This window comes from Theropithecus gelada, chromosome 19, assembly GCF_003255815.1.
Source record: "Theropithecus gelada isolate Dixy chromosome 19, Tgel_1.0, whole genome shotgun sequence".
Taxonomy (NCBI): domain Eukaryota; kingdom Metazoa; phylum Chordata; class Mammalia; order Primates; family Cercopithecidae; genus Theropithecus; species Theropithecus gelada.
In genome coordinates, this window is record NC_037687.1 from 3,675,369 (window position 1) to 3,701,761 (window position 26,393).

Genomic DNA, 26,393 nt, shown 5'->3' on the forward strand with positions numbered 1-26,393 from the left:
TTTTTTTTTTTTTTTTTTTTTTTTTTTTTTGAGACGGAGTCTCGCTGTGTCACCCAGGCTGGAGTGCAGTGGCGCGATCTCGGCTCACTGCAAGCTCCGCCTCCCGGGTTTACGCCATTCTCCTGGCTCAGCCTCCAAGTAGCTGGGACTACAGGCGCCCGCCACCTCGCCCGGCTAGTTTTTTGTATTTTTTTAGTAGAGACGGGGTTTCACCATGTTAGCCAGGATGGTCTCGATCTCCTGACCTCGTGATCCACCCGCCTCGGCCTCCCAAAGTGCTGGGATTACAGGGTTGAGCCACCGCGCCCGGCCTTTTTTTTTTTTTTTGAGATGGAGTCTTGCTCTGTCACACAGGCTGGAGTGCAGCGGCGCGATCTCGGCTCATTGCAAGCTCCGCCTCCCGGGTTCACGCCATTCTCCTGCCTCAGCCTCCCGAGTAGCTGGGACTACAGGTGCCCGCCACCGCGCCTGGCTAATTTTTTGTATTTTTAGTAGAGACGGGGTTTCACCGTGGTCTCGATCTCCTGACCTTGTGATCCGCCCGCCTTGGCCTCCCAAAGTGCTGGGATTACAGGCGTGAGCCACCGCGCCCGGCCCTGGTGCTTTTATTTTTTAATGGAGCCTCCCTGTGTCGCCCAGGCTGGAGTGCACAGGCGTGATATTGGCTCACTGCATCCTCTGCCTCCCGGGTTCAAGCTATTCTCCTGCCTCAGCCTCTTGAGTAGCTGGGATTACAGGCACGTGCCATCACACCCAGCTAATTTTTGTATTTTTAGTAGAGACAAGGTTTCACCATGTTGGCCAGGCTGGTCTTGAACTCCTGACCTCAAGTGATCTGCTCGTCTTGGCCTCCCAAAGTGCTGAGATTACACGCGTGAGCCACTGGCTGTATTTTTCAATCTGTTAAATTAAACCTGCTGATACTCATGGCCTGTAATAAGCTCTCAAGAAGTGTTTTTTTTTTGTTTTTTTTTTTTTTGAGACGGAGTCTTGCTCTGTCACCCAGGCTGGAGTGCAGTGGCCGGATCTCAGCTCACTGCAAGCTCCGCCTCCCGGGTACACGCCATTCTCCTGCCTCAGCCTCCTGAGTAGCTGGGACTACAGGCGCCCGCCACTTCGCCCGGCTAGTTTTTTTGTATTTTTTAGTAGAGACGGGGTTTCACCGTGTTAGCCAGGATGGTCTCGATCTCCTGACCTCGTGATCCGCCCGTCTCGGCCTCCCAAAGTGCTGGGATTACAGGCTTGAGCCACCGCGCCCGGCCAAGAAGTGTTTAAAAAAATAAAACTCTACCGCTTCTCGGCCTTTTGCCTAAGATCAAGTGTAAAAATAAAACCCAAAATATATAAATAAAGCTCCTCAACTCAGCGATGAGTCCCTCAAGGGTAAGTATATTCTTGTTGGTATGAATAGCAGCTGATATTTACAGGGTGTTTTACTGTGTGCTGAAGACAAAGCAATACAATGTGCCACTCCTCAGGGGTTGCTGTTGCTGTTTTCAAGCATTTACCTCCATATTTCAAAATAATGTGTGTTTTTTTTTGTTTTTTTTTTGTTTTTTTTGAGACGGAGTCTCGCTCTGTCGCCCAGGCGGGAGTGCAGTGGCTGGATCTCAGCTCACTGCAAGCTCCGCCCCCTGGGTTCACGCCATTCTCCTGCCTCAGCCTCCCGAGTAGCTGGGACTACAGGCGCCCGCCACCTCACCCGGCTAGTTTTTTGTATTTTTTAGTAGAGACGGGGTTTCACCGTGCTAGCCAGGATGGTCTCGATCTCCTGACCTCGTGATCCGCCCATCTCGGCCTCCCAAAGTGCTGGGATTACAGGCTTGAGCCACCGCGCCCGGCCAAAATAATGTGTTTTACACATCCCTTGATTTATCAGTTGGATGTTGTCCATTGACTTCCTATTCCTGAAGGTCAAAATTTAGCTCTCTTAGGCATTCTGCGCCCCCAATAGTTAAATCACAATTTTTGCTTAAATGAAAATTCAGTGCTTATACTATATATTAATATAAATATTATTGACAGTGGAGCAATGTATACTAAGAACATTATTTTCTGGGACCTGCTTTTTTATTTCCCTGGAGTTAGTCATCACCTTGGTTTTATGTGTCTGTGACACTTTCCTTCCCCCAGCCTCTCCACCAGAACTGGCGTCTCCACTCAGGACTGGTTGCTCCTACTGCCCAGCTGTGATCCTGGCCCCTCTCTTCTTCGGCACAAGGGGATTCTTGGGATGTAGCTCCTGTTTCTTGGGCGTGGGTCTTCCTGTTTCTTGGTTTGGTTCCTTGTTTCAGGAATGGGCACTCCCTAGGGTTTCCAGAGAAAGTGTTTTCCTCCTACTCTCCTGGGTAATTAGTGGTTTGGCTGACAGTATTGTGGGTGGATAATTTTCTTTTGCCCCATGTTTTCCAGCTTCTAGTCCCGGGCAGCTGAATGATCAGAAGTTGTCCTGTTTCCTCATCCTTTGCCTGTCCCATGGCTATTCTCTCTCTCTTTCTCTCTCTCTCTCTGGAAGCTTGTAGAATCTTCTTGTTCCCTACATCCTGCACTTTCACAGTGGTGGTTTTGGTGTGGGTCTATTTTCAACCATTGTGCTGAGTACTTTGTGGGCTTTTCATGTGTTCTCTTCCTGGGAAACTTTCTTGAATGATATCATTGGTGATTTCTTCCACTTTGGTTTCTCTGGTGTCTTTGTGAAACACGTTATTGTCATAGGGTGGACTTCTTGGACTGATCTTCTCATTTTCTTGCCTACCTTCCTCCCATCCCCCGACTTTCTACTTTTTCTTCCAACCCTTCTATTGACATTTTAATTTTGACTATTACCTTTTTTTTTTTTTTTTTTTTTTGAGACAGGGTCTCACTCTGTTGCTCAGGCTGGAGTGCAGTGGTGCAATCACAGCCCACTGTAGCCTTGACCTCCAGGGCTCAAGCGATCCTCCTGCCTCAGCCTCCCAAGTAGCTGGGACTACACATGCCTGCCACCATGCTGGCTAATATTTTTTTTTTTTTTTTTTTTTGAGACGGAGTCTTGCTCTGTCGCCCAGGCTGGAGTGCAGTGGCCGGATCTCAGCTCACTACAAGCTCCGCCTCCCGGGTTCACGCCATTCTCCTGCCTCAGCCTCCCGAGTAGCTGGGACTACAGGCGCCCGCCACCTCGCCCAGCTAGTTTTTTTTTTTTTTGTATTTTATAGTAGAGATGGGGTTTCACCAGGTTAGCCAGCATGGTCTCGATCTCATGACCTTGTGATCCACCCGTCTCGGCCTCCCAAAGTGCTGGGATTACAGGCGTGAGCCACCGCGCCCGGCCTAATATTTTTTATTTTTAGTTTCAATGTGTTTCCCAGGCTGGTCTCAGACTCCTGAACTCAAGCAATCTGCCTGCCTTAACCTCTCAGAGTGTTGGGATTACAGGCATGCACCACCATACCCAGTGACTATCAGAGTTTTCATTTCCAAGAGCTCTTTCTGGTCCTTTTATCATTCCTCTTGAAAAGACAAACTTGGCTGGGTGTGGTGGCTCATGGAGATCAGGAGTTTGAGACCAGCCTGGGCAACATAGTGAGATACCCGCCCCCAATCTCCAAATAATATGTAAATAAATAAAATAATTTCTCAGCCAGGTGTGGTGTCTCACGCCTGTAATCCCAGCTACTCGGGAGGCTAAGGCAGGAGAATAGCTTGAACTTGGGAGGTGGAGGTTGCAGTGAGCCACGATCACATCATGGTACTTCAGCCTGGGCGACAGAGGGAGACTCCATCTCAAAAATAAAAATAATAATAAATAAATAAATAAATACAGGCAAACTTATACTTGTTTCCTGGCTGTTATATCCTCTATGATCTCTCTGAGGATAAGATGCATATAGGTTTTGTTTTTTTCTGTTCTGTGTTTTTTTTTTTTTTTTTTTTTTGAGACAGAGTCTCGCTCTGTCGCCCAGGCTGGAGTGCAGTGGCCGGATCTCAGCTCACTGCAAGCTCCGCCTCCCGGGTTTACGCCATTCTCCTGCCTCGGCCTCCCGAGTAGCTGGGACTACAGGCGCCCGCCACCTCGCCCGGCTGGTTTTTCGTATTTTTTAGTAGAGACGGGGTTTCACCGTGTTAGCCAGGATGGTCTCGATCTCCTGACCTCGTGATCCGCCCGTCTCGGCCTCCCAAAGTGCTGGGATTACAGGCTTGAGCCACCGCGCCCGGCATCTGTTCTGTGTTTTAATCAGGAACATAAGGATTTTTCTAGAACTGTTTTCTTCTACCCTCTTTGTCTCTCCTTCAAGTTACTTTTACTTTTCTTTTCTCTTTGCGGGTTTTGATCTCTCTGTTGACTAACAATTATGACAGAGTGCTACAGAGCTCATGGAAGCCTCCTCACCACGGGGCGGCTTCACTGTGGGGTGGTTGGCGGGTTGGGGGTGGTCACTGGGCGGGAATCCCAAAACATTAGCAGCATCTGGAAGGCTTTTCTCATAGCCTGGCATCCAGCGTTCTAGAAGCCACAAGAGGGTACGCATCTGGGGTCACTATTTTATGTGTGACTTTAATGGCCTGGGTTTTTTGTTTGTTTGTTTTGTTTTTGTTTTTGTTTTTTTGCAATGGCACGGTGTTGGTTCACTGCAATCTCTGCTTCCCAGGTTCAAGTGATTCTCCCGCCTCAGCCTCTCAAGTGGCTGGGATTACAGGCATGTGCCACCAAGCCCGGCTAAGGTTTTTTTTTTTTTGGTGGAGATGGAATTTCACCATGTTGGTCAGGCTGGTCTTGAACTCCTGACCTCAGGTGGTGCCCCTGCCTCAGCTTCCCAAAGTGCTGGGATTACAGGCGTGAGCCACCGTGCCCGGCCTGGTTTTTTTTAAAGACAGGGTCTCACTCTGTCGTGCAGGATGGAGTGCAGTGGCATGATCATGGCTCACTGCAGCCTCGACCTCCAGGGCTCAAGTGATCCTCCTGCCTCAGCCTCTCAAGCAGCTGGGACTACAGGCATGCATCGTCATATCTGGCTTTTTTTTGTTTTGTTTTGTTTTTTGTTTTTTAGAGATGGTGTCTTGCTGTGTTGCCCAGGCTGGTCTCAAACTCCTGGGCTCAAGTGATCCTCCCGCCTCAGTCTCCCGAAGTGCTGGGATTACAGGCATGAGCCACTGCACTTTGCCTTAATGGCCCATTTGCACAGCCCCTCATCCCTGCCCTCCATGGAGCCTGGGTCCCTGTGCCTAAACCTTTCTGTGCAGCCTGCATTTTAAAATGCATTTTCTTACTGAATTCTCACAGCTCCCTGCACGGTTGGTGCTACCAGTTTGTCCCCAGTTTTATGGAAGCTTAAGACGGTAACATGAGCTGTCCCCGCGCTCCATAGCTGATAAGTTAAAGGACCACGCTGTGACTAAAGCCCGGAGCCCAGAGTCCCCCTCACTGCGTGAAGTGACGGCTTCTGGCTCATCCTTGGCTTCCCCAAGGAAGGCGGTGAGTGTTTGTTGATTGTCTACGGAATAAATGTCAACATCCTCAACGGGAGAAATGGAGAAACCACATGAATGGTGGCCCAGCACACATCACAGGCGTTCAACACACATACGGAATGAATGAGCAGCTGAAAGAACAGGAGTTGAGGCCGGGCGCGGCGGCTCATGCCTGTAATCTCAGCACTTTGGGAGGCTGAGGCAGGCAGATCACCTGGGGTCAGGAGTTCGAGACCAGCCTGGGCAACACAGTGAAACCCCGTCTCTACTAAAATACAAAAAAATTAGGTGGGCGTGGTGGCAGACGCCTGTGGTCCCAGCTACTTGGGAGGCTGAGACAGGAGAATCACTTGAACCCAGGAGGCGGAGGTTGCAGTGAGCCGAGATCATACCATTGCACTTCAGCCTGGGTGACAGAGCGAGACCTTGTCTCAAAGAAAAATAAAATGTGTCTTGTAAGGTCATGAGAAGAATTAAGTTAGATCATAAGCACACAGTAAACAGGTGATGAATCAATGTCGTTATGATACCCAGTGAAGAAAAGCAGGAAGCAAGATGGTATAAATGATCCACCCATAAACAACCAGGCAGTAAAGAATAGAAAGCGGGATGGCTGGGCGCGGTGGCTCAGGCCTGTAATCCCAGCATTTTGGGAGGCCGACGCGGGTGAATCGCCTGAGGTCAGGAGTTCGAGACCAGCCTGACCAATTTGGTGAAACCCCATCTCTACTAAAAATGCAAAAATTAGCCGGGCGTGGTTGCACACGTCTGTAATCCCAGCTACTCAGGAGACTGAGTCCAGGAGACTCACCTGAACCCGGGAGGCAGAGGTTGTGGTGAGCCGAGATTGCACCATTGCACTCCAGCCTGGGCAACAGGAGCAAAACTCCGTCTCCAGGAAAAAAAAAAAAAAAAAGAAAAGCGGAAGGGAAATGGAGTGTTCACAGTGGCTGATTGTTTTGTGATGGTTTTGCTTTCCTTCTTCCATTTTTCTGGATTGTCCAAGTTTTTAATAATGGGAAAAACCCAATTCACAGTAAAAACATTTATGTGGAAAAAATACATGTAACATTAAATTTGCCATCATCATTTTTTATTTTATTATTTTTATTTATTTTTTTGAGACGGAGTCTTGCTCTCTCATCCAGGCTGGAGTGCAGTGGCACCATCTCGGCTCACTGCAACCTTGGTCTCTGGGTTCAAGCGATTCTCCTGCCTCAGCCTCCCGAATAGCTGGGATTATAGGCGTGCGCCACCACACCCAGCTAATTTTTGTATTTTTAGTAGAGACGGGGTTTCAAACTCCTGACCTCAGGTGATCTGCCCGCCTCAGCCTCTCAAAGTGCTGCGATGACAGGCGTAAGCCATCGCACCTGGCTGATGCTACCTAATGCATTTCATGTGCAAAACTTGGGAGGGACCATTTTCCACCCAGGGTGGCTTCTCCACCTTAATTAAGACCTTAAGTGGGTCTTAATCCGATCACCCGAAACATCTTCTCTGTCCCAGAAGCTAAACCAGGGAGGCATCCCGGGACAAGACGGGCACCAATCTTTTCCCAAACGCCCCCTGAGCCTGGCCAGGGAGATGCTGCCTGCAAGACTGAGTGTGACTGGGCCGGGGGACTCAGGGCATCTTAGCGGCCGCCTCTCCGTCCTGTCCTGTCCCTGACCTTGCAGATGCAGGTGACAGCCTGCCCTTCCGTTTTTGTCTCTCCAGCCCCGCCTGCCGGATTGGGTTCCAGCCCTGCCCACACGCCCGGTATCATCCCGCCCACACTCACCGATGTCGCCTAGCAACCCGGCTCGCCGCCAGCATCCGCAGCCCAGGTCCCCGCGCTCCAGTGCTCTGGCGGGGAGGGAGGGAGGGGTTGCCTCTCCAGCCCCCTGCAGCCCGGTGTCTTCCCGCCACCCGCCGGCCTGCTCCGGGGACCGCGGCCCGGTGGGACGAGGGCTGGGCAGGACGGGTCAGGAGCGACTGCTTTTCAGGCCCGTGGGCTCCGTAGCCCAGACGGTCCCTCCATCTGCACCCAATCCTTTTGCTAACCAACTGCTTGATTTTGCTGTCGCGCCGCCTAAACTTGGTTTTTTGGAGTTGCTAGGAGGGCCGACTTAACTCTTTGTCAGCGGGGCTGGTTTTCAACCACCTGGTGGTGGGAATCCTGTTTGGCTTTCCTGGGAGCCGGGGATGGGAACGGGAACTGTGGGTGGGAGGCTTCTGAGAGCCGCCTCTCCCGGGGCGTAAGGGAGGAAGCAGGGCTGCAGGTAAGGCCTGGGGTTCACAGCAGGGGACGAGGTGCCTCCCACCAGGGGCTACTGTGACCGCCAGGCCTGCCAGGGCGTGCCCCTTCCCCTGTCCCTTCCCTCTGTCCCCACAGCCTTAGCTGGAGTCTCTCTCCGGTAATGAGATGGAGACAAATTTGAGACAGAGTCTCACTGTGTTGCCCAGGCTGGAGTGCAGCCGTGCGATCTCAGCTCACCACAACTTCTGCCTCCCGGGTTCAAGCGATTCTCCTGCCTCAGCTTCAAAGTAGCTGGAATTACAGGCGCCCACCACCATGCCCAGCTAATTTTTGATATTTTTAGTAGAGACAGGGTTTCACCATGTTGGCCAGGCTGGTCTCAAACTCCTGACCTCAAGTGATCCTCCCGCCTCGTCCTCCCAAAGTGCTGGGATTACAGGCACAAGCCACTGCTCCCGGCTGACAAATGGTGTTCTCTTAACCACCAGAAAGAGACACGTCTTTTGGTGTCAGAGCGTGGCTCTAAGCACTGAGGTTGACTCAGTTGCTAGTGTCCACCTGGCCTGCCCGAGATCTGGGAATACAATGACGATCCAATTGGTGGTAAGAGGCTTCCTTTTTTTTTTTTTTTTTTTTTTTTGAGACGGAGTCTCGCGCAGTCGCCCAGGCTGGAGTGCAGTGGCCGGATCTCAGCTCACTGCAAGCTCCGCCTCCCGGGTTCCCACCATTCTCCGGCCTCAGCCTCCCAAGTAGCTGGGACTACAGGCGCTGCCACCTCGCCCGGCTATTTTTTGTATTTCTTAGTAGAGACGGGGTTTCACCGTGTTAGCCAGGATGGTCTCGATCTCCTGACCTCGTGATCTGCCCATCTCGGCCTCCCAAAGTGCTGGGATTACAGGCTTGAGCCACCGCGCCCGGCCAAATAACAGGCTTCCTGACAGGCAGAGAGTTCACATTCTAAAGGGGAAGACACATACCAAATCGTTTCAAAGATGCATGGTTTAAACTCAAGGAATAGGCCAGGCGCGGTGGCTCACGCCTGTAATCCCAGTACTTTGGGAGGCTGAGGCAGGCAGATCACCTGAGGTCAGGAGTTTGAGACCAGTCTGGCCAACATAGTGAAACCCTGTCTCTACTAAAAATACAAAAAATTAGCTGGGCGTGGTGATGCAGGCCTGTAGTCCCAGCTACTCGGGAGGCTGAGGTGGGAGGATTGCTGGAACTCAGGAGGCGGAGGTTGCAGTGAGCTGAGATCGAGCTGCTGCACTCCAGCCTGGGTGACAGAGTGAGACCCTGTCTCAAAAAAAGAAAAAAAAAAAAAGTGGAACTGGAATTGACAAGATATCCTCCTCATGGATTGGTCGGGAGCACAGAGGAATCCGGGAGGGCTCCCTGGTGGTGGTGGCCTGTCATCTTGGGCCCTGAGTAAATGGCCATGCTGCTGCCGCGATGCTGATGAAGAGAGGGGCTGTGTGTGGACGGAGTGTGTAGGAAGGGAGGTGAAGTTCCCAAGAAATTTGGAATAGAGTGGAAAGCAGGAGAGAGGGTGTGAGGTGGAAGAGGCCAGTGGCCGAGAGGCAGCCTGCCCTCCGGGGAGGCTAAACCAGCAATTCCTGTTGCTGACAGATAATCCCTACTAGAAGGGGACCCCTCGGTGGCTCCCCACCCCCTTCCTTTGGTCTAGGCATGAAACAGCAGTCCCTCCACACCCAGCCCCTGCCACTCCCGTCCCGCCGCCCCCACCCTGCATCTGCCTCCTCCCCACTCTGCTCCCCACCTGCCCCGACAAACACTGCCAGGGAAGTCCTGTGGGCCGGAAGCTGTCACGAAACTCTTCCACTGTGACCAGGCCTTAGCATCTGAACACCCTCCGCCTGCCTTCTGAGGGTTTGGGAACGTGGCGGGGGAAGTACTCTGTGGGCAGAGACATCTCTTCCAAACTCAGCGTAGTTACCTCCTCCTCCAGGAAGCCCTCGGGGAGCCTCCGGAGCATCTCACTGTGTGTCTCTAGGATGGGGCCAGGGGAACCCTCAAGGACCGAGGCAGAGAGCTGGGTTATGGGAGACGTTGGGACGGGTGATTCTCAGCCGGTGTGTCTGTGTTCCCAGGGGACCCTTGTGAGGGGACAGCCTGAGGATGCCCATGCCTTGGGGAGCAGCCACTGAGCAGTGCCAGCTCCTTGGGCCCCTCCCAGTCCACATTCAGGCTGCAGTTTCTGGAAGACCCCCACCCAGGACCCTGAGAAGGAGGTGAAGAGGCCAGCATTTGGGGTCACCTACATCCCACGGGAAGGACGGCACGGCTCACACGGAAGACAAATGATTTCCTTTATTTCCCCCGCCTCCCAGTTTCCAGGTAGCTCTACAAAGACATTGAGACAGAGCCACACGCAGGCTGTCCTTCAAACACGGAGAAACAAAACCAAGCCAGTGGCTGGAACCCACATATGCCCAAAGGTGGACTCTTCTCATTCAATGCCACCGGGCAGCTGGCCATAAAAACTGACCAAGCGGGAGGTTTGAACAGGTTGGGGTGGGGGCTCAGAAGGGGGTGCCCTCACATCCGTCAGTGCCAGGAGGCGCCTGCCCACCATGGCCAGCATCCATAGGACGGCGGCACCTCCCCGGGTCCCCCAGCCAGGCACAGGTCCTGGGCCCTGCTCCCACAAGGGGGTATTTGGGGACCCCCTGCCTCAGGGCCAGCCGAGGCGTACATCAGGGAGGGAGGGAGGAAGGATGAAAGCTAAACTCCAGGCCTCAGCGACACATGGCAGAGCAGGTTTTCTCTGTGAAAGGCACTCAGTGGTACAGGGCTCAGGGCAGGTGGGGGTGCCTCTGGGCTCCGGGTCTGACTGTCGGGCACAGCTGTTCCGGGGGGAGGCCCAGCCAGGATCCTCATCGCCCGCTGGCTGTGTCCACCTGGCCCTGTGGCCCTCCCAACAGGGGACAAGCCTGGCTCAGGCCCTGCTGACACCCCGGTTGCGGAAGTGTCTGTTTGGAGCAGGCTGGGCTGGGGACGCGGGGATGCCAGCTGGGTGCTCCCCTGGGCTTGTCCTGCACACGTGGTAGGGCCCCAGAACAGGGCCTGATTTCAAATCCATGCCACAGAGGCATCCAAAGAAAGTTTGTTTGTTTGTTTGTTTGAGACAGGGTCTCGCTCTGTAACCCAGGCTGGAGTTCAGTAGTGCAATCTCGACTCACTGCAACCTCGACCTCCTGGGCTCAAGGGATCCTACAGCCTCAGCCTCCTGAGTAGCTGGGACTACAGGCTTGGGCCACCACATCTGGCTAATGGTTTGTAAAGATGGGGTGTCACCATATTGCCCAGACTGATCTCAAACTCCTCGGCTCAAGCGATCCACCAAGCTTGGCCTCCCGAAGTGCTGGGATTGTAGGCATGTGCCACCACGCCCGGCCCAAAGGAGGTATTTTAAATTCACCCCTTCCTAAACCAGGTGAGGTGAGAGTCAGCAAGAAACTCCCCAGGTTAGAATCTGCTTGCTGTACTGCTGGCCCACCTGGCCGCGGGGGACGGGGTGCTGCTCCCGGGGCTGGATGGGCTCATTTCTCTAACAATTTAAGCACAAATGTTAAAAAAAATTTCTTTTAAGTGACAAGGTCTTCTTCTGTTCCCCAGGCTGGAGTGCCATGGCGCAATCACAGCTCACTGCCCTCCTGGCCTCAAGGAATCCTCCAGACTCAGCCTCCCTACTAAGTAGCTGGGACTACAGGTACACACCAACACTCCAGGCTAATCTGTGTGTGTTTTTTTTTTTTTTTACTAGAGACAGGGTTTCGCCATGTTGGCCAGGCTGGTCTTGAACTCCTGACCTCAGGTGATCTGCCCACCTCGGCCTCTCAAAGTGCTGGGATTACAGGCATGAATCACTGCGCCTGGCCACCAACCACGCCAAGCTGATTTTTAAAAATATTTTGGAGACATGGGGGTCTCACTCTGTCATCTAGGCTGGCCTTGAACTCTCAGGCTTAAGCAACTCAGCCTCCCAAAGTGCTGGGATTAAAGGCATGAGCCATGGTGCCCGGCCTGAAGCACAAGTGTTTTAAAAGAAACCTACAGAGCGTTACTCAAAAGGAAATGACCGTTGTCCAACGTCAGGGATGATGCTGCCATGGGTCAGTGGGCACACGTCCAGGAGTGCAGGGATGCGAAGGCCCGCAGGCTGGGGAGGCAGGTGGCTCACACGAGCCCCTCTCCATCCCGCTGGCCCCGCTTCTTCTCCCCTGGGCCCTCCTCGGCCTCGCCAGGTCCCCGCTGCCTCTTCCGGAAGCGGGCCCCAAGCCGGTGTCTGGGTGGCTGGAGATCCATGCCCAGGACCTTGTGGGTCTGCCGGAAGGCCAGCATTCTCAGGGCGTGCTGCGGGGCACATACAGCCCATCAGGACCCCCGCCCACCCTGCTCCCCGAGTGCTGAGGACACAGAGGGGCTGGCATCTGTAGCCACTAGCAGATGGGCCAGGCCTATCCTGTGTCCCTCGAGACACTCCCCCTACCTTTTTTTTTGGAGACAGAGTTTGCTCTGTTACCCAGGCTGGAGTTCAGTGGTGCAATCTCAGCTCATTGCAACCTCCGCCTCCCGGGTTCAAGTGATTCTCCTGCCTCAGCCTCCCAAGTAGGTGGGATTACAGGCATGTGCCACCACATCTGGCTAATTTTGTATTTTTAGTAGAGACAGGGTTTCACTATGTTGGCCAGGCTGGTCTCGAACTCCTGACCTTGTGATCCGCCCGCCTCGGCCTCCCAAAGTGCTGGGATGACAGGTGCGAGCCACCCAGCCTGGCCGACACGGCTTCTTACGACTGCTGAGCTTGGGCCACCACAGGGCCTGAGGAATTTTCACTTGGTGCTAGCTGATGCAAGAACTGTCCCAGGAGGCCCCCCACTCCACTGACCGCCAGCTCTTTCCACCTCACTGCAGGACCCCACATCCTGCACCGCGAGTCATTTCACTGGTCCCTTTAAAAGCAAAATTCAGAAATGTCAGACCCGCTGTGGTTGGGTTTTCGTGCTGCTGGGAGATTTTTCTTATAAATAAATTTGCAAACAAGGAAACCACAGGTGAGGGCTGGACAGGCCGAGCTGCTGGCTACAGCTGGGCTTCTAGGACCATGGTCAGCGATGTGGAGGGAGGACAGTCCCTGCCCGTGAGACTTGAGGTCTGGGCCTCGTTGCAGTGGTGGCTTTGGCTCTGAGCTGCCAGCCCCATGCCACCATGCCAGGCTGGCCCTGTCCCCATGCACGGTCCTGCCACCTACAGGCCACCCTCCTGTTCCTGTACATCTCAGTGGGAGGGAGAGAAGGTGGAACCTGGGCCATTTCGGGGAACACTGCACAGCTGCAAGCTGGAGCTGGGACCTGGGTGTCACCCCTGCCGTGGACTTGGCCCTCCTACCTGGGCGCTGGCGGTCACGTCTTCCCGCTCTTGGAGGGTCATGGGCTCGAGGGCGTCTGTCTGGTCTCTCTCGCAGGGATCCTGGAGTCCGGGCCCATCTTTGTGAGGGGGAGTGGGAACAGCAAAGGCGGTGAGAATGCCCTCGTGAAAGACGGTGACAGGGCCGTCCCTCGACACCATGGGGCCCCAGGGGCCCGTGCAGAGGGCTATACTTGCAGCCTCTGACCCTCAGGCCTCTCTCAGCAGGTCAGGGTTTCACCCGGGCTCATGGGGGAGTCCTCCCAGCCCCTCAAAGCCCGTCGGGCTGCCAGCACCTCCTAGGCTTTGTGTGTGTGTGTGTGTGCACCCGTGCATATGCACATGTATGCTGATGTGTGTGTCCATGTGGGCCCATGTGCGCCCATGTGCCCATGCGTGTCCATCTGTGCACGTGTGTGCCCATGGGTGTATGTGCATGTGTGCCCGTGTGTGCACTCATCTGTGTGCATGCATGTCCGTGTGTCTGTGCATGCATTCATGTCTGTGTGTGCCCGTGTGTGCAAGTATGTCCGTGCATGCCTGTATGTGCACTCATGTCCACGTGTGTGCCTATGCGTGTGCGTGTGTGTGTGCGTGTGCTTGCCTACACGTGTGCTTTACATAATGGCTCAGACAACGGGCCCAAAGCTTTATGCTCCCTTTTCACTTGATATCCTATGTCACTAAAAATGACTCAAAAACACCCTTTTCCGTATCTGACCGCCACCCTCTCACACGAGTGTGTCCTGCCTCGTTCTTTTCCCTCTGCTGGCGTAGAACGCACTGTGCTGGGCAACTCTGCGCCCCCTGTCATCTGAGCTCCTGGCTGTTCCCTCTGGATAATCTTTGGAGGACAGGCGCCGGGGTGGCTCTGTGCCAGGGTGGCTCTGTGCTGGGGTGGCTCTGTGCCGCCGCCGGTGGGCGTGGCCACCAGATAACATAACCGTTGTCTCCTGGGTGGAGGCTGAGACCTCCCTTCGGGGACCTGTGTGTCTGTGCCCTGCGTGCAGGGTGGTGTCCTCCATGGCCGCGGCCCTGTCTGCCTTCCTGCTGGGAGCATGTGTGTGTCGTGGGCCGCTCTCGTGCCTGGGCTGGACACTTCCTCTGTGTCTGTGACCCCAGCTGTTTGTACCACAGCCATGGGTTTGCTGCCCACCTTCTGGGCCCTCTGGCCCGGCGACTGACCTGTCAGGAGCGTCCCGGTGGCCACGCACTCCAGGACTCGCCTGACCGCGTCCCCAGGGCCCAGGGGCCCCGCCGCACTGCTCACAGCCTTCTCCACCAGCAGCTCCATGGCCTGGTGGGGACAGAAGAGCGGCTGCTGTGCTTTTGGGGGGTGCTGCAGCCCCTGTCTGCCCGGTAGGTCCTGGGGTCCCTGGGATAGGAGGCCCCCTCAGCTCTTTCTCTAACTCCCACCACCCACTGAACTTCCGCCGAGGAGGGCGGCCCGTGGCGTGGCTCTGCCACCTCCTGGCATGGCCACGGGCTGGTTTCTTTCTTTTTTTTTTTTTTTTGAGAGCAGAGTCTTGCTCTGTCGCCCAGGCTGGAGTGCAGTGGTGCAGTCTTGGCTCACTGCAAGCTCCACCTCCCAGGTTCAGGTGATTCTCCTGCCTCAGCCTCCCATATGGGCTGGTTTCTCCATCCTTCCAAGTTTCAGTTTCCCCAGTTGGTCCACAGTAACGTCACACACCAGTGTCACGCGCACTGTCTGCCGCGTGGGGCCCGCCTCAGCTGAGGGGAAGGAGCCGCCCTACCCCACCACATCCCCGTGTGGCCAGCTCCCGAGGGCAGGAGGGGAGGGGGCAATGCTGGCCTCCACGGCACTGTGTGGCCGCCTCTTCAGCCACAGCCGGAAAACAGGTCTCAGGGAACACAGGTTTTCTCCACGTCGGGACAGCCGCACGCTGGTCACCCAGCACGGAGCTGGCTGCTGTGACCTTCTCCCAGGAGTGGAGAAGACGTTTCCCCCAAACAATGGGTGTGAAAGGCCGGGCGCGGGGGCTCCCGCCTGTAATCCCGGCACTTTGGGAGGCCGAGGCGGGCGGATCACGAGGTCGGGAGATCGAGACCATCCTGGCTAACACGGTGAAACCCCGTCTCTACTAAAAATGCAAAAAATTAGCCGGGCATGGTGGCGGGCGCCTGTAGTCCCAGCTACTCGGGAGGCTGAGGCAGGAGAATGGCGTGAACCCGGGAGGCGGAGCTTGCAATGAGCTGAGATCCGGCCACTGCACTCCAGCCTGGGCGACAGAGCGAGACTCTGTCTCAAAAAAATGACTACAAAAATAAAAGTAAAAAAGAGACTTAATCTCTACCAAAACAAACAGCCTCTGCACCACGCTGCATTCTGGACGCTGGGCAGCGGGTGGGTGTGGATGAAGGACACGGGCCCGGTGGCGGGGACCACAGGCAAGACATCACTCCAGTGTGGCATGGGGGGACACCACTGCAGCGTGGCATGGGGGACACCACTGCAGCGTGGCATGGGGGACACCACTGCAGCGTGGCATGGGGGACATCACTCCAGTGTGGGATGGGGGGACACCACTCCAGTGTGGGATGGGGGGACATCACTCCAGTGTGGCATGGGGGGACACCACTCCAGTGTGGGATGGGGGGACACCACTGCAGCACAGGATGGGGGACGCCACTGCAGGTGGGATGGGGGACACCCACAGGGCAGGGGAGGAGGCTGGGTGTGGCTGGCTGGCTTGTGGCTGGTGGAGAAGGTCTGGGGACTGGATGGGTTCCTGGGGTCTCTGTGGGGGGCATGGGCTTGGGGCCTGCTCCATGAACCTTGTGTGTGGGGGGTTCTGCTTCTTCTTCTCCCTCCTCTTTCTACCAGGATAGGCGGGGGGTGGTGTTAGAGCCACAGGGGGTCTCCTCTCCAAAGCAGGTGGGTCTGGGCTGGGTCACCCAGAGGCTGGTGTGCAGCCAGGATGGGGAGTCCAGCTTCCGCCCCTCTGCCTGGGCCCCTCTGCCCTGGTGCCACGAAGTCAGGCAGACACCGCACATTTCCCTGGCCGGTCCCGCATTTTCATGCGAGGTTCTGGGTTTTGAATAATGGTAGTCAAATGAGGCTGTGGAGAGGGCCGTCTCCCCCGCCCAGGGGACCTCAGGGACTCCCACGGCCTCTCTTGAGTGCTACGTCTCCCGCCGGCTCCCTCACGGGAAAGGGTTTGTCTCTCGACCTGGGCCTGTCACGGCCACGGAGCCCCTCGGGGGTCCCAGTGGAGGGCTGGGCTGCCAGGCACTGCCTTACCCAGGCTGGCAGGGCTGCCCAGGTGGGCACACGCCGGCAGAGGTCCCTCAGGACCCTGATGACGATCACGCATGGCTGCAGGCTGCTGGCTCGAGCCTTCGGGGGAGAAGCACACGGTTCACTTTCGGGGGCTCACACGGCCACATGGTGTGGCGTCGTGAGCATGAACCCCGGGGAGGACAATGGGGAGCCCTGGCGGCCTCGAAGGTGGCAAGTGGAAGCAGAGTCCACTTCCAGATGAGTCCGGTGCCACCAGGCCATTGAGTGGCCACGGGAAGGCAGCATCCCCACCCCCAGGACAGCACCCACTCCTTCCACGTTTCCTGACCCCATCAGCCAGGAGCCAGCGTTGGTTGTCAGCCAGGAAGCTGATGGAGGGCGTCCTGGTCTGCGCTGGGACCCCATGAGGCTGAGGCGGCCACGCCGGCTCAGGCTGGTGCCTCTGAGACACGTTCCTCAAAGTCACCCCTCTCCCCCTGCTCCACCCCTGCCCCCCTGACCTGAAACCACCGGGCATGACGGAGGGCGGCCAGGGACTCGAGGCACTTCTCGGAGCTTAGGACATCACCTGGGTCAGCCTGAGGCTTCTCCACGCCTTCTAGAAGAAAAACCTCAAGGTGTGCGGGGAAGGCACCTTATCCCGCTCTGCTGCCGACGGGGTGAGGGGCTCGGTTTGGGTCCCTCAATCCTTTCTTTTTTGAGACAGAGTCTCACTCTGTCACCCAGGCTGGAGTGCAGTGGCACGATCTTGGCTCACTGCAACCTCCATTTCCTGGGTTCAAGTGATTCTCCTGCCTCAGCCTCCCAAGTAGCTGAGATTACAGGTGCCCGCCACCACATCTGGCTAATTGTTACATTTTTAGTAGAAATGGGGTTTCACCATGTTGGCCAGGCTGGTCTTTTTTTTTTTTTTTTTTTTTTTGAGACGGAGTCTCGCTCTGTCGCCCAGGCTGGAGTGCAGTGGCCGGATCTCAGCTCACTGCAAGCTCCGCCTCCCGGGTTCACGCCATTCTCCTGCCTCAGCCTCCTGAGTAGCTGGGACTACAGGCGCCCGCCACCTCGCCCGGCTAGTTTTTTGTATTTTTTTTAGTGGAGACGGGGTTTCACCGTGTTAGCCAGGATGGTCTCGATCTCCCGACCTCGTGATCCGCCCGTCTCGGCCTCCCAAAGTGCTGGGATTACAGGCTTGAGCCACCGAGCCCGGCCGGCCAGGCTGGTCTTGAACTCTTGACCTCAGGTGATCCTCCCACCTCGGCCTTCCAGAGTGCTGGGATTACAGGCGTGAGCCACCGCGCCCAGTCTCAATCCTTTAGGCCTCGTTTTATCCATCTGGGGAATGAGGGTTCCTCCCAGATTGTCCTGCTAAGACACAGTGAGGACCAGACAAACCGTTCCTGGAAAAGTCATCATCTGGGAAGTTCTGAGCTTACCTACTGCTACTGAGGGATTTCAGCCCTGACGCTCTCGCTTAGCCGATGAGGGTGAAGATGGGAAACTAGGAATTAAGCCAGATTTCTAGAAACTTCCACATGCATCATGAAAAGGGAGAAAGTGGGTCAGATTTCAACACGTCCTGTTGTTGACGACAATGGCCCCAGAGTCTGGGAGAGATGTGGGTCCCTTTTCCGTCCCGGGTTATTATTTTCCTTCAAGAATATTTTTCTCGGTTGGGCGCGGTGGCTCACACCTGTAATCCCAGCACTTTGGGTGGCCAAGGTGGGCGGATCATGAGGTTAGGAGTTCAAGACCAGCCTGGTCAACATATCGAAACCCTGTCTCTACTAAAAATACAAAGATTAGCTGGGCATGGTGGTGCACGCCTGTAATCCCAGCTCCTCGGGAGGCTGAGGCAGGAGAATTGCTTGGACTCGGGAGGTGGAAGTTGCAGTGAGCCAATATCATGCCACTGCACTCCAGCCTGTGCGACAGAGTGAGACTGTATCTCAAAAAAAAAAGAAAAAAAAAGAATATTTTTCTCAACTGGAAAACAGTGGTTCATTCCTGGAATCCCAGCACTTTGGGAGGCTGAGGCAAGAGGATTGTTTGAGCCCAGGAGTTTGAGATCAGCCTGGGCAACATGGCGAGACCCTGTCTCCACAAAAAATAAAATTAGCCGGGCATGATGGCACACACCTGTGGTCCCAGCCAATGGGGAGGCTGAGGCGGGAGGACTGCTGGAGCCCGGGAGATCGAGGCTGCAGCGAGCTATGACTGCACCACTGCGCTCCAGCCTGGACTACAGTGACACACCAAAAACCAAAACAGGATATTTTTCTTATTTCATTACATACAACACTGTGGGAGGGCCTGGTTCATTTAGGTCAGGGGATGGTGCCCAGGTTTCCCACTGGTTCACAACCATCCCCGCTGATCTGTCAGGGAAATGACTCCTTTGGGGCAGAGAGGGAAATAGCAGAGGTATATATGAGGAACGGTTTTGGTTTTTTTTTTTTTTTTGATGGAGTCTTGCTCTGTCTCCCAGGCTAGAGTGCAGTGGCGCAATCTTGGCTCACTGCAACCTCCGCCTCTTGGGTTCAAGCAATTCTGCCTCAACCTCCTGAGTAGCTGGGACTACAGGCATGTGCTACCATGCCCAGCTAATTTTTGTAATTTTAGTAGTGATAAGGTTTCACCATGTTGGTCAGGCTGGTCTCGAACCCCTGACCTCAGGTGATCTGCCAGCGTCGGCCTCCCAAAGTGCTGGGATTACAGGTGTGAGCCACTGAGCCTGGCCAAATTTTCTTTTTTTAGAGATGGGGTCTCACTACGTTGCCCAGGCTGGTCTCGAATTTCTGGGCTCAAGCGATCCTCCCACTTCGACCTCCAAAAGTGCTGGGATTAGAGAGGTGGGCTGCTGTGCCTGACCTAGAAAGGGAGTTTTAGAAGCTCACCTCCCACCCACCACGCTGGGCCTGGGGAGGGGAAGTGGGGGCAGGAAAAGGCCAACAGGAAGTGCAGTTTCCTGGGGGGTGGCTCACGGGTCTTCGGTCGCTGATCAGTCCTCACAGGATTTCCGCTCACTTCATCACCCACCCAAGCCAGGAAAGAGCCGCTGTCTAGTGGCCGCCAACCCTTAACCCGCCCCCACCACGGCGCCACTCCCCAGCCTCCTCCGCATTTGTGTCAGAGCCTTCGGCTAGCGCTGAAAGGCACTGTCTTCCCCACACTGTGCTTTTTTAGATGACTATTTGCGAGGACCAATCGTGGCTTTCCATTTAATGATTCAAAGGCTCTTCTTTTTTTTTTTTTTTTTTTTTTTTTTTTGAGACGGAGTCTCACTGTGTCTCCCAGGCTGGAGTGCAGTGGCGCGATCTCGGCTCACTGCAAGCTCCGCCCCCCGGGTTCACGCCATTCTCCCGCCTCAGCCTCCCAAGTAGCTGGGACTACAGGCGCCCGCTACCGCGCCCGGCTAGTTTTTTGTATTTTTAGTAGAGACGGGGTTTCACCATGTTAGCCAGGATAGTCTCGATCTCCTGACCTTGTGATCCACCCGCCTCGGCCTCCCAAAGTGCTGGGATTACAGGCTTGAGCCACCGCGCCCGGCCAAAGGCTCTTCTTAAAAAAAAAAAAAACTGAAGCTTTAAAAAACAAATTGGGCCGGGCGTGGTGGCTGACGCCTGTAATCCCAGCACTTTGGGAGGCTGAGGTGGGCAGATCACCTGAGGTCAGGAGTTCGAGACCAACCTGGCCAACCTGGTGAAACCCCATCTCTACTAAAAATACAAAAAAATTAACTGGGTGTGGTGGCGCACACCGGTAGTCCTAGCTACTCGAGGGCTGAGGCAGGAGAGTCGCTGGAACCCAGGTGGCGGAGGTTGAAGTGAGCCGAGATCGCGCCACTGCACTCCAGCCTGGGCGACAGAGCAAGACTCTGTTTCAAAAAACAAACCAACAAAAAATACCAAATCGATGGAAAGAGAAACCTCAGTAGGTCATGGCCCTCAGTTATGACCAAAAAAGATTATAAAGGGGGTGAAAGATGATAGAGTTTGGAAAACTGCCCTAGAGACTGTTCTGGAAGATTCCACAGCTGGCTGAGACTTCGGGAGCAAAGACGTGCAGTATGTTACCAATGGCTGCCTCCGCTGTGGCTGCTGGCCAAGACCCTCGCTGCCCCCAGCCTGGCGAGCCCCTCACCCACCCTCCCAGGCCTGGCAGGTCTGGCTTTAAGCCCCCCGATCCCCCAGGTTCCTAATCAGTGGTACTGGGACCGCGGTGACTGACGGACAGAGTCAAACTGAGCTTCTACTGTGACCCGGGGGAAATGGCTCAGACCTGTCTATTGCCGCTGGGGCTGGTGTCGCCAGGGCCGGAGAAGCAGGTGCCAGCCCTGGGTCAGGGCAAGAGAGGGGACACGGTGTCACTTGCCCGAGCACGGCCCCTGCAGCCAGGCTCTAAGCCCATCTGACACTGTCACCGACTCGCCTCCTCTGCTGCCCGGAGACCCAGCTCTTGTGTGACCCATGGAATCCTCGGGGGGACACCAGTGCTGGAGTGTGGCTGCTGTGGCATTTCCTGCTCAGCGCAGAGGCGGACACTGCCCCAGGCCTGGGTGTGGGGAGCGCCCTCGGGAAGCACGTGGGGGACAGTGGTTGGAAGGAAGGGCTGGGCCGCACCTGGGTCTGTGGAGGGGTCCTCTCGCATCAGGGGTGAGGTGATGGATACGGTGACCTGCATCCTGGGCTCCTCGCAGGAGGAGATGACAATGTTGGCTTCAGGGTCAGAGGAGACCTCATACTCATCCTCGGTCACCATCTGGGAGGGATAAATACAACACAAGGCCACCTTACTGCAGCCCAGATTCATGTGTAAATCAGCCAGGACGTGGTTGGTGTGTGTAAGTTAATCCTGTCGGGTCTCCCACACTTGCTGCCTGGGTGCCAGGCCCTGTGCCCTGTGTCTGAAACCTCCAAGTGACCAAGAGACAGCTGCAGCCCTCTAGGAGCACACACGTGTAGAGATATGTACAGACAACAGACCCTGTGATATAAGGAGCCTCCATATGTAAAGAACACCTATAATTCAATAACAAGAAGATCAGCAATCCAATAAAAAATTGGTGAGTGAAGTAACAGATACTTGGCAGAAAAAGAAACACAAATGGCCCTTTTTACACAATGACACACATTACCCCATAGTCAGGGAGGAGTAAATTAAAACTAATGAGATGCCACCATCTCCTGTCGGAAGGACATAGTTCAAGAGGTCTGTGTCACAGTCTGCTCTTCCTGTCCATGGTCATCACCCTCCATGCGGCCTGTGCTCACACCTGAGCCTGGCCTCCCACCTGAAACCCACCTCTCTCCCCTCTCTCCCCGATCTTCCATCCCTTCCCTTCTCAGGGCCTCCCTGCTGCAAGTCAGCCCCCAGGGGCTCTGTTGACATGACTGGGGTGGAGGCTGCCAGCTTCCCCATAGCCTTAGCCATTCTCATGGTACTCAGTTATTGTTTCTGCCACCGGGCTGCAAGTCTTCCAGAAAGCAGGGGCTGTATCTGTCACATTGTAGCCACTGACATGTTGTAGGTGTGCAGGAAATGTGAGATGCCATCATGGAAGTCAGAGCATGTCACTCCCCTGCTCAAAACCCTCCAGCCTCCCCACTTCCCTGAGAATGCAATCCTAGCTCCTGGTATGGCCTTCAGGCCCAGCTTGATCCAGGCGCCCCCTCATTCCCTCATGCCCACCCCTCCTTGCTCTGGGCCTCCTGCTTTTGGCCTCTGCAGGTGCTGGTCCTTCTATGGGGAACACTGTCTCCCTGACCAGGCGCTGCCCATCCCCTGGGCATCCAGTGTCCACTGGAAAAGTCAAAGGAGTAAGGCTGAGTTATCCCAGGGATGGTGACAGACGCTCAGGAAGAAGGAACGACTCTGGGGACTAATTTTTCATTTTTCTTTCTTTCTTTTTTTTTTTTTGAGACAGAGTCTTACTCTGTGGCCCAGGCTAGAGTGCAGTGGCACGATCTCTGCTCACTGCAACCTCTGCCTCCAGGGCTCATATGGTTCCCCTGCCTCAGCCTCCTGAGTAGCTGGGATTACAGGTGCCCACTACCATGCCCGGCTAATTTTTCTATTTTCAGTAGAGACACGGTTTTACTATGATGGCCAGGTTGGTCTTGAACTCCTGACCTCAGGTGATCCAACCGCCTCAGCCTCCCAAAGTGTTGGGATTACAGGCATGAACCACCATTCCCAGCCCGATTTTTCTTTTTAAACCTAAGATGATCAATTTAAATCCTCCAGTGTGAGAAGAGTATATGAAAATTCTCTAGAGGAAAAAGTTCAGTTGACATCTCACAGCCCTAAAATTGAAATTGGGTTTTTGCCTTTTCTTACGGCTTCCTAGTCATCATCGCTGCAAATGTTTTCTGTGCAGCTTTAATCATCATTTACTTTTTTTTTTTTTGAGACGGAGTCTCGCTCTGTCGCCCAGGCTGCAGTGCAGCAGCGCAATCTCAACTCAGTACAACCTCCGCCTCCTGGGTTCAAGTGATTCTCTCACTTCAGCCTCCCACGTAGCTGGGATTACAGGCATGAGCCACCAGGCCTGGCTAATTTCTGTATTTTTAGTAGAGATGGGGTTTCACCATGTTGGGCAGGCTGGTTTCAAACTCCTGACTTCAAGTGATCCACCCCCCTCAGCCTCCCAAAGTGCTGGGATTCTGGATGTGAGCCGCTGTGCCTGGCTTAATGCTTCTTGTATCTTAAAGTCGTTTAGTAACAGAGGTTCACTGCGGGGAGAGGGCTGGCAGCCAGATGCCTGGAGCAGCGATGGGCGGGGTCCTGACCTTACCTGGAGCTGCCGGGGCAGCTGCTGGGCGATCCTCCGCAGCAGGCTGTGCGTGGGCTTCTTGGAACAGAGCAGAGCGAGGCGCACATTCCTGTCCCCACGCAGGAGGAGGCCTTTCGCCAGGATGCCCACCCGCATGACGCCTTTCAGGACCCGAGCCGGGGGGGCAACGCTGCTGTGGGGACAAAGCCACAGACGTGAGCCGTCAGTGGAGAGACGCGGGGTACCCCAGCTGCCTCGCTCCTGAGTGACAGGGACCCTGCCATTTGCAGAGCCCCTCTGTGCCTCGGCATCCTCATCCATGAAATGGGACCAGGCGACTCTGTGGGAGGCGCTTGCGGGATGAAATGAGACACCGTGAGATCCATCTTGGTGGTGCTGTCACCGGGCATGCGTCGGAGTAGCCGGGACGAGTGGCCAAACCCACGTTTTCCTTCCCCATGAGCAAACGCTAAGCCCCAGGCCAGCCCTGTGAGGTCTGATGGCTCCAGCATTCACGGACTCTGTCACCCTGTTGTTTCGGCTCCACATGGTTCAAGAGAGGACAGAAAGCAAGGCTGCATTCTGCCTTTGCTTCATGGGGGTTAAGAAAATTCACAAACCTAGACCGGGCGCGGTGGCTCACGCCTGTAATCCCAGCACTTTGGGAGGCCGAGACGGGCAGATCACGAGGTCAGGAGATCGAGACCATCCTGGCTAACACGGTGAAACCCCGTCTCTACTAAAAAATATTTTTAAAAAACTAGCCGGGCGTGGTGGCGGGCGCCTGTAGTCCCAGCTACTCGGGAGGCTGAGGCAGGAGAATGGCGTAAGCCTGGGAGGTGGAGCTTGCAGTGAGCTGAGATCCGGCCACTGCACTCCAGCCTGGGCGACAGAGCGAGACTCCGTCTCAAAAAAAAAAAAAAAAAAAAGCAACAACATGGCAATTACTTAGACGACGTAGGGACCTTCTCGCTTCCTAAGAGTCACAGGGGTTTGGAGCTGATTCACACGGGTGCTCAGTGACACAAACCACTCTGATTACTCAACTACTCCCCAAGGCGGAGAAGTCTGTTCAGAATCATGCTTAGCTTCCTTCTGCCGATGAGGAAACTGAGGTTTACAGAGACTGTCAGTCCCTCGTGAACGACGTTTTTAGATGCGCCTTCAACAGCAAAAGGGAACGCAGAGGCATTAGAACCGCATGGACCACCCGCTGCAAACCAGCCTCGTTCGGTGCCAAGAAGCTCTGAGACCTGGGGAACTTCCCCCTCCCAGGGCTGGAAAGCTGCCGCGGGCCACCGAGGGCTGAGGGCCCATCAGAGCTGGGGGTTCCTGCAGGGTCTCGTCCCGAGGAGCTGACCTCTGTCCTGGCTGAGAGCTGGGCCCCGGGGAAGGGGATCTCCAATGACCTGCGCTTGCCGCCCTCTTCCTCTCCGCCGCCCTGGTCCTCCTCGGCCAGCGTGTCAGACACCAGCTTGAGGGCCCGCTCGGCGTGGGACACGGCCCTCTGCACGGCGAGGAGCTCCTGCTCCGTGGGGTAGATGGTGGCGTGTTTGCACATGACGTGCCGGTCGTCGCTGGATGCCGGCCGCCGCCCGGGCTGTGGGGAGAGGCCGCACGTGTCAAGGCTGGGCTGTGGGGTCCCTTGGGGAGTGCTGGGCAGGCGGGCAGGTGGGGGCAGGTGGCCGTGGCCAGCCGGGTTACCAGGCAGCAGCACGGCCAGGTGAGAATCCAGTACACACAGAGAGCCCCGGGGTGGGGAACAGGGAAGTGCCTGGGGCTGCCCCTGATGGCTGCAGGAAGCTTGGGTCTGAGCGAAGGAATAGGCGGGAACCTCCGCCACCTTTGGCCATACTTTTTTTTTTTTTTTTTTTTTTGAGACGGAGTCTCGCTCTGCCGCCCAGGCTGGAGTGCAGTGGCCGGATCTCAGCTCACTGCAAGCTCCGCCTCCCGGGTTCACGCCATTCTCCTGCCTCAGCCTCCCGAGTAGCTGGGACTACAGGCGCCCGCCACTGCGCCCGGCTAGTTTTTTGTATTTTTTAGTAGAGACGGGGTTTCACCGTGTTAGCCAGGATGGTCTCGATCTCCTGACCTCGTGATCCGCCCGTCTCGGCCTCCCAAAGTGCTGGGATTACAGGCTTGAGCCACCGCGCCCGGCCGGCCATACTTTTAAATTTCCAGACCAGAGGCTTTTGAGTCAGCCTGGAAACCCCTTTCTCACAGCAAGGTGCAAATCTGAGGTTCTCATTGAGGCTGGGCGCGGTGGCTCATGCCTATAATCCTAGCACTTAGGGAGGCTGAGGATCACCTGAGGCCAGGAGTTCCAGACCAGCCTGGGCAACATGGTGAAACCCCATCTCTACTAAAAATACAAGAGAGCCCGGCATAGTGGCAGGTGCCCACAGTCCCAGTTACTTGGGAGGCTGAGGCATGAGAATTGCTTAAACCCAGGAGGCAGAGGTTGTAGTGAGCCAAGATTGCACCACTACACTCCAGCCTGGGTGACAAGTGAGACTCTGTCTCAAAAAAAGAGGTTCCCATTGAACCTGGACGCTCGGGCCGCGGGGACAGGTTCCTCTGAGAAGAGACAGTAGTAGCCACAGAGGCACGAGGCTCCCCAAGGGAGGCGACCACCCGGGGCTCCAGGAAGCAGAAGGGTTCTCTGTGGCCCAACGGTAGGGGCTGGGGCGCTGGGGCTCCCATCTATGGAGTGAGGGGGTCCGGGCCGTGGAGCCCCATCCCCTGAGTACTATATGGGAGTGTGGGGAGGTCAGGTCCTCCTAAGGAGGTGTCTGCTGCCCCGGGGGGTGTGAGGTTGCCCGCATTTGCACACACAGGAAGCTGTACCTACCTGGAGTTGGGCGCTGGTAGGTGGCTCCGGCCTGCCCATGAGCAGAGAGTGGGCCCAGTCGGATGGTGCGTGGGGCGGCATGTCCTGGGAAGGCTCCTCCTCCAGCCGCCTGCAGGACCGAGACAGGACAGAGCATGGTCAGGCCAGCAGCGGCCCTGAGCTGGGGGCACATCAGAGACGCTGGGGCCTCATGCTCCCAGCAAGGAAGGCAGGGCCGAAGCTTTTGCTGGGGCTCCGCTGCACTGCATGGGCGCCTGCAGTATGCACAGAAGACTGAGGCTGGGAAGGCTGGTGCGGGCGGGGAACCAAACACCCCTTAGGCAAAAGAGGCTCAGCCTGGACAGCCGCAGCCTTCAGGAAGTCCTGGTCCCCTTCCCAATGCAGACCTGCTGCT

General features: G+C 55.6%; 2 protein-coding genes across 2 annotated transcripts in view; both read right to left on the reverse strand.

Moving 5' to 3' along the window:
• The window catches only part of MATK (megakaryocyte-associated tyrosine kinase), a 25,958-nt gene extending 18,446 nt beyond the window's left edge, over nt 1-7,512 (reverse strand). Inside the window, exon 1 of the mRNA XM_025367344.1 lies at nt 7,232-7,512. The gene's annotated coding sequence lies outside the window, so the exon portion shown is untranslated. The remainder of the gene's footprint in view (nt 1-7,231) is intronic.
• A 2,491-nt stretch (nt 7,513-10,003) lies between these two features.
• The window catches only part of ZFR2 (zinc finger RNA binding protein 2), a 68,320-nt gene continuing 51,930 nt past the window's right edge, over nt 10,004-26,393 (reverse strand). The window contains exons 11-19 of the mRNA XM_025368164.1: nt 26,000-26,108; nt 24,558-24,748; nt 23,170-23,341; nt 20,996-21,134; nt 16,880-16,974; nt 16,380-16,475; nt 14,303-14,414; nt 13,100-13,197; nt 10,004-12,064 (exon numbers count right to left, since the gene is read on the reverse strand). Coding sequence (XP_025223949.1) covers nt 11,888-12,064; nt 13,100-13,197; nt 14,303-14,414; nt 16,380-16,475; nt 16,880-16,974; nt 20,996-21,134; nt 23,170-23,341; nt 24,558-24,748; nt 26,000-26,108 — 1,189 coding nt within the window. The 3' untranslated portion in view covers nt 10,004-11,887. The remainder of the gene's footprint in view (nt 12,065-13,099; nt 13,198-14,302; nt 14,415-16,379; nt 16,476-16,879; nt 16,975-20,995; nt 21,135-23,169; nt 23,342-24,557; nt 24,749-25,999; nt 26,109-26,393) is intronic.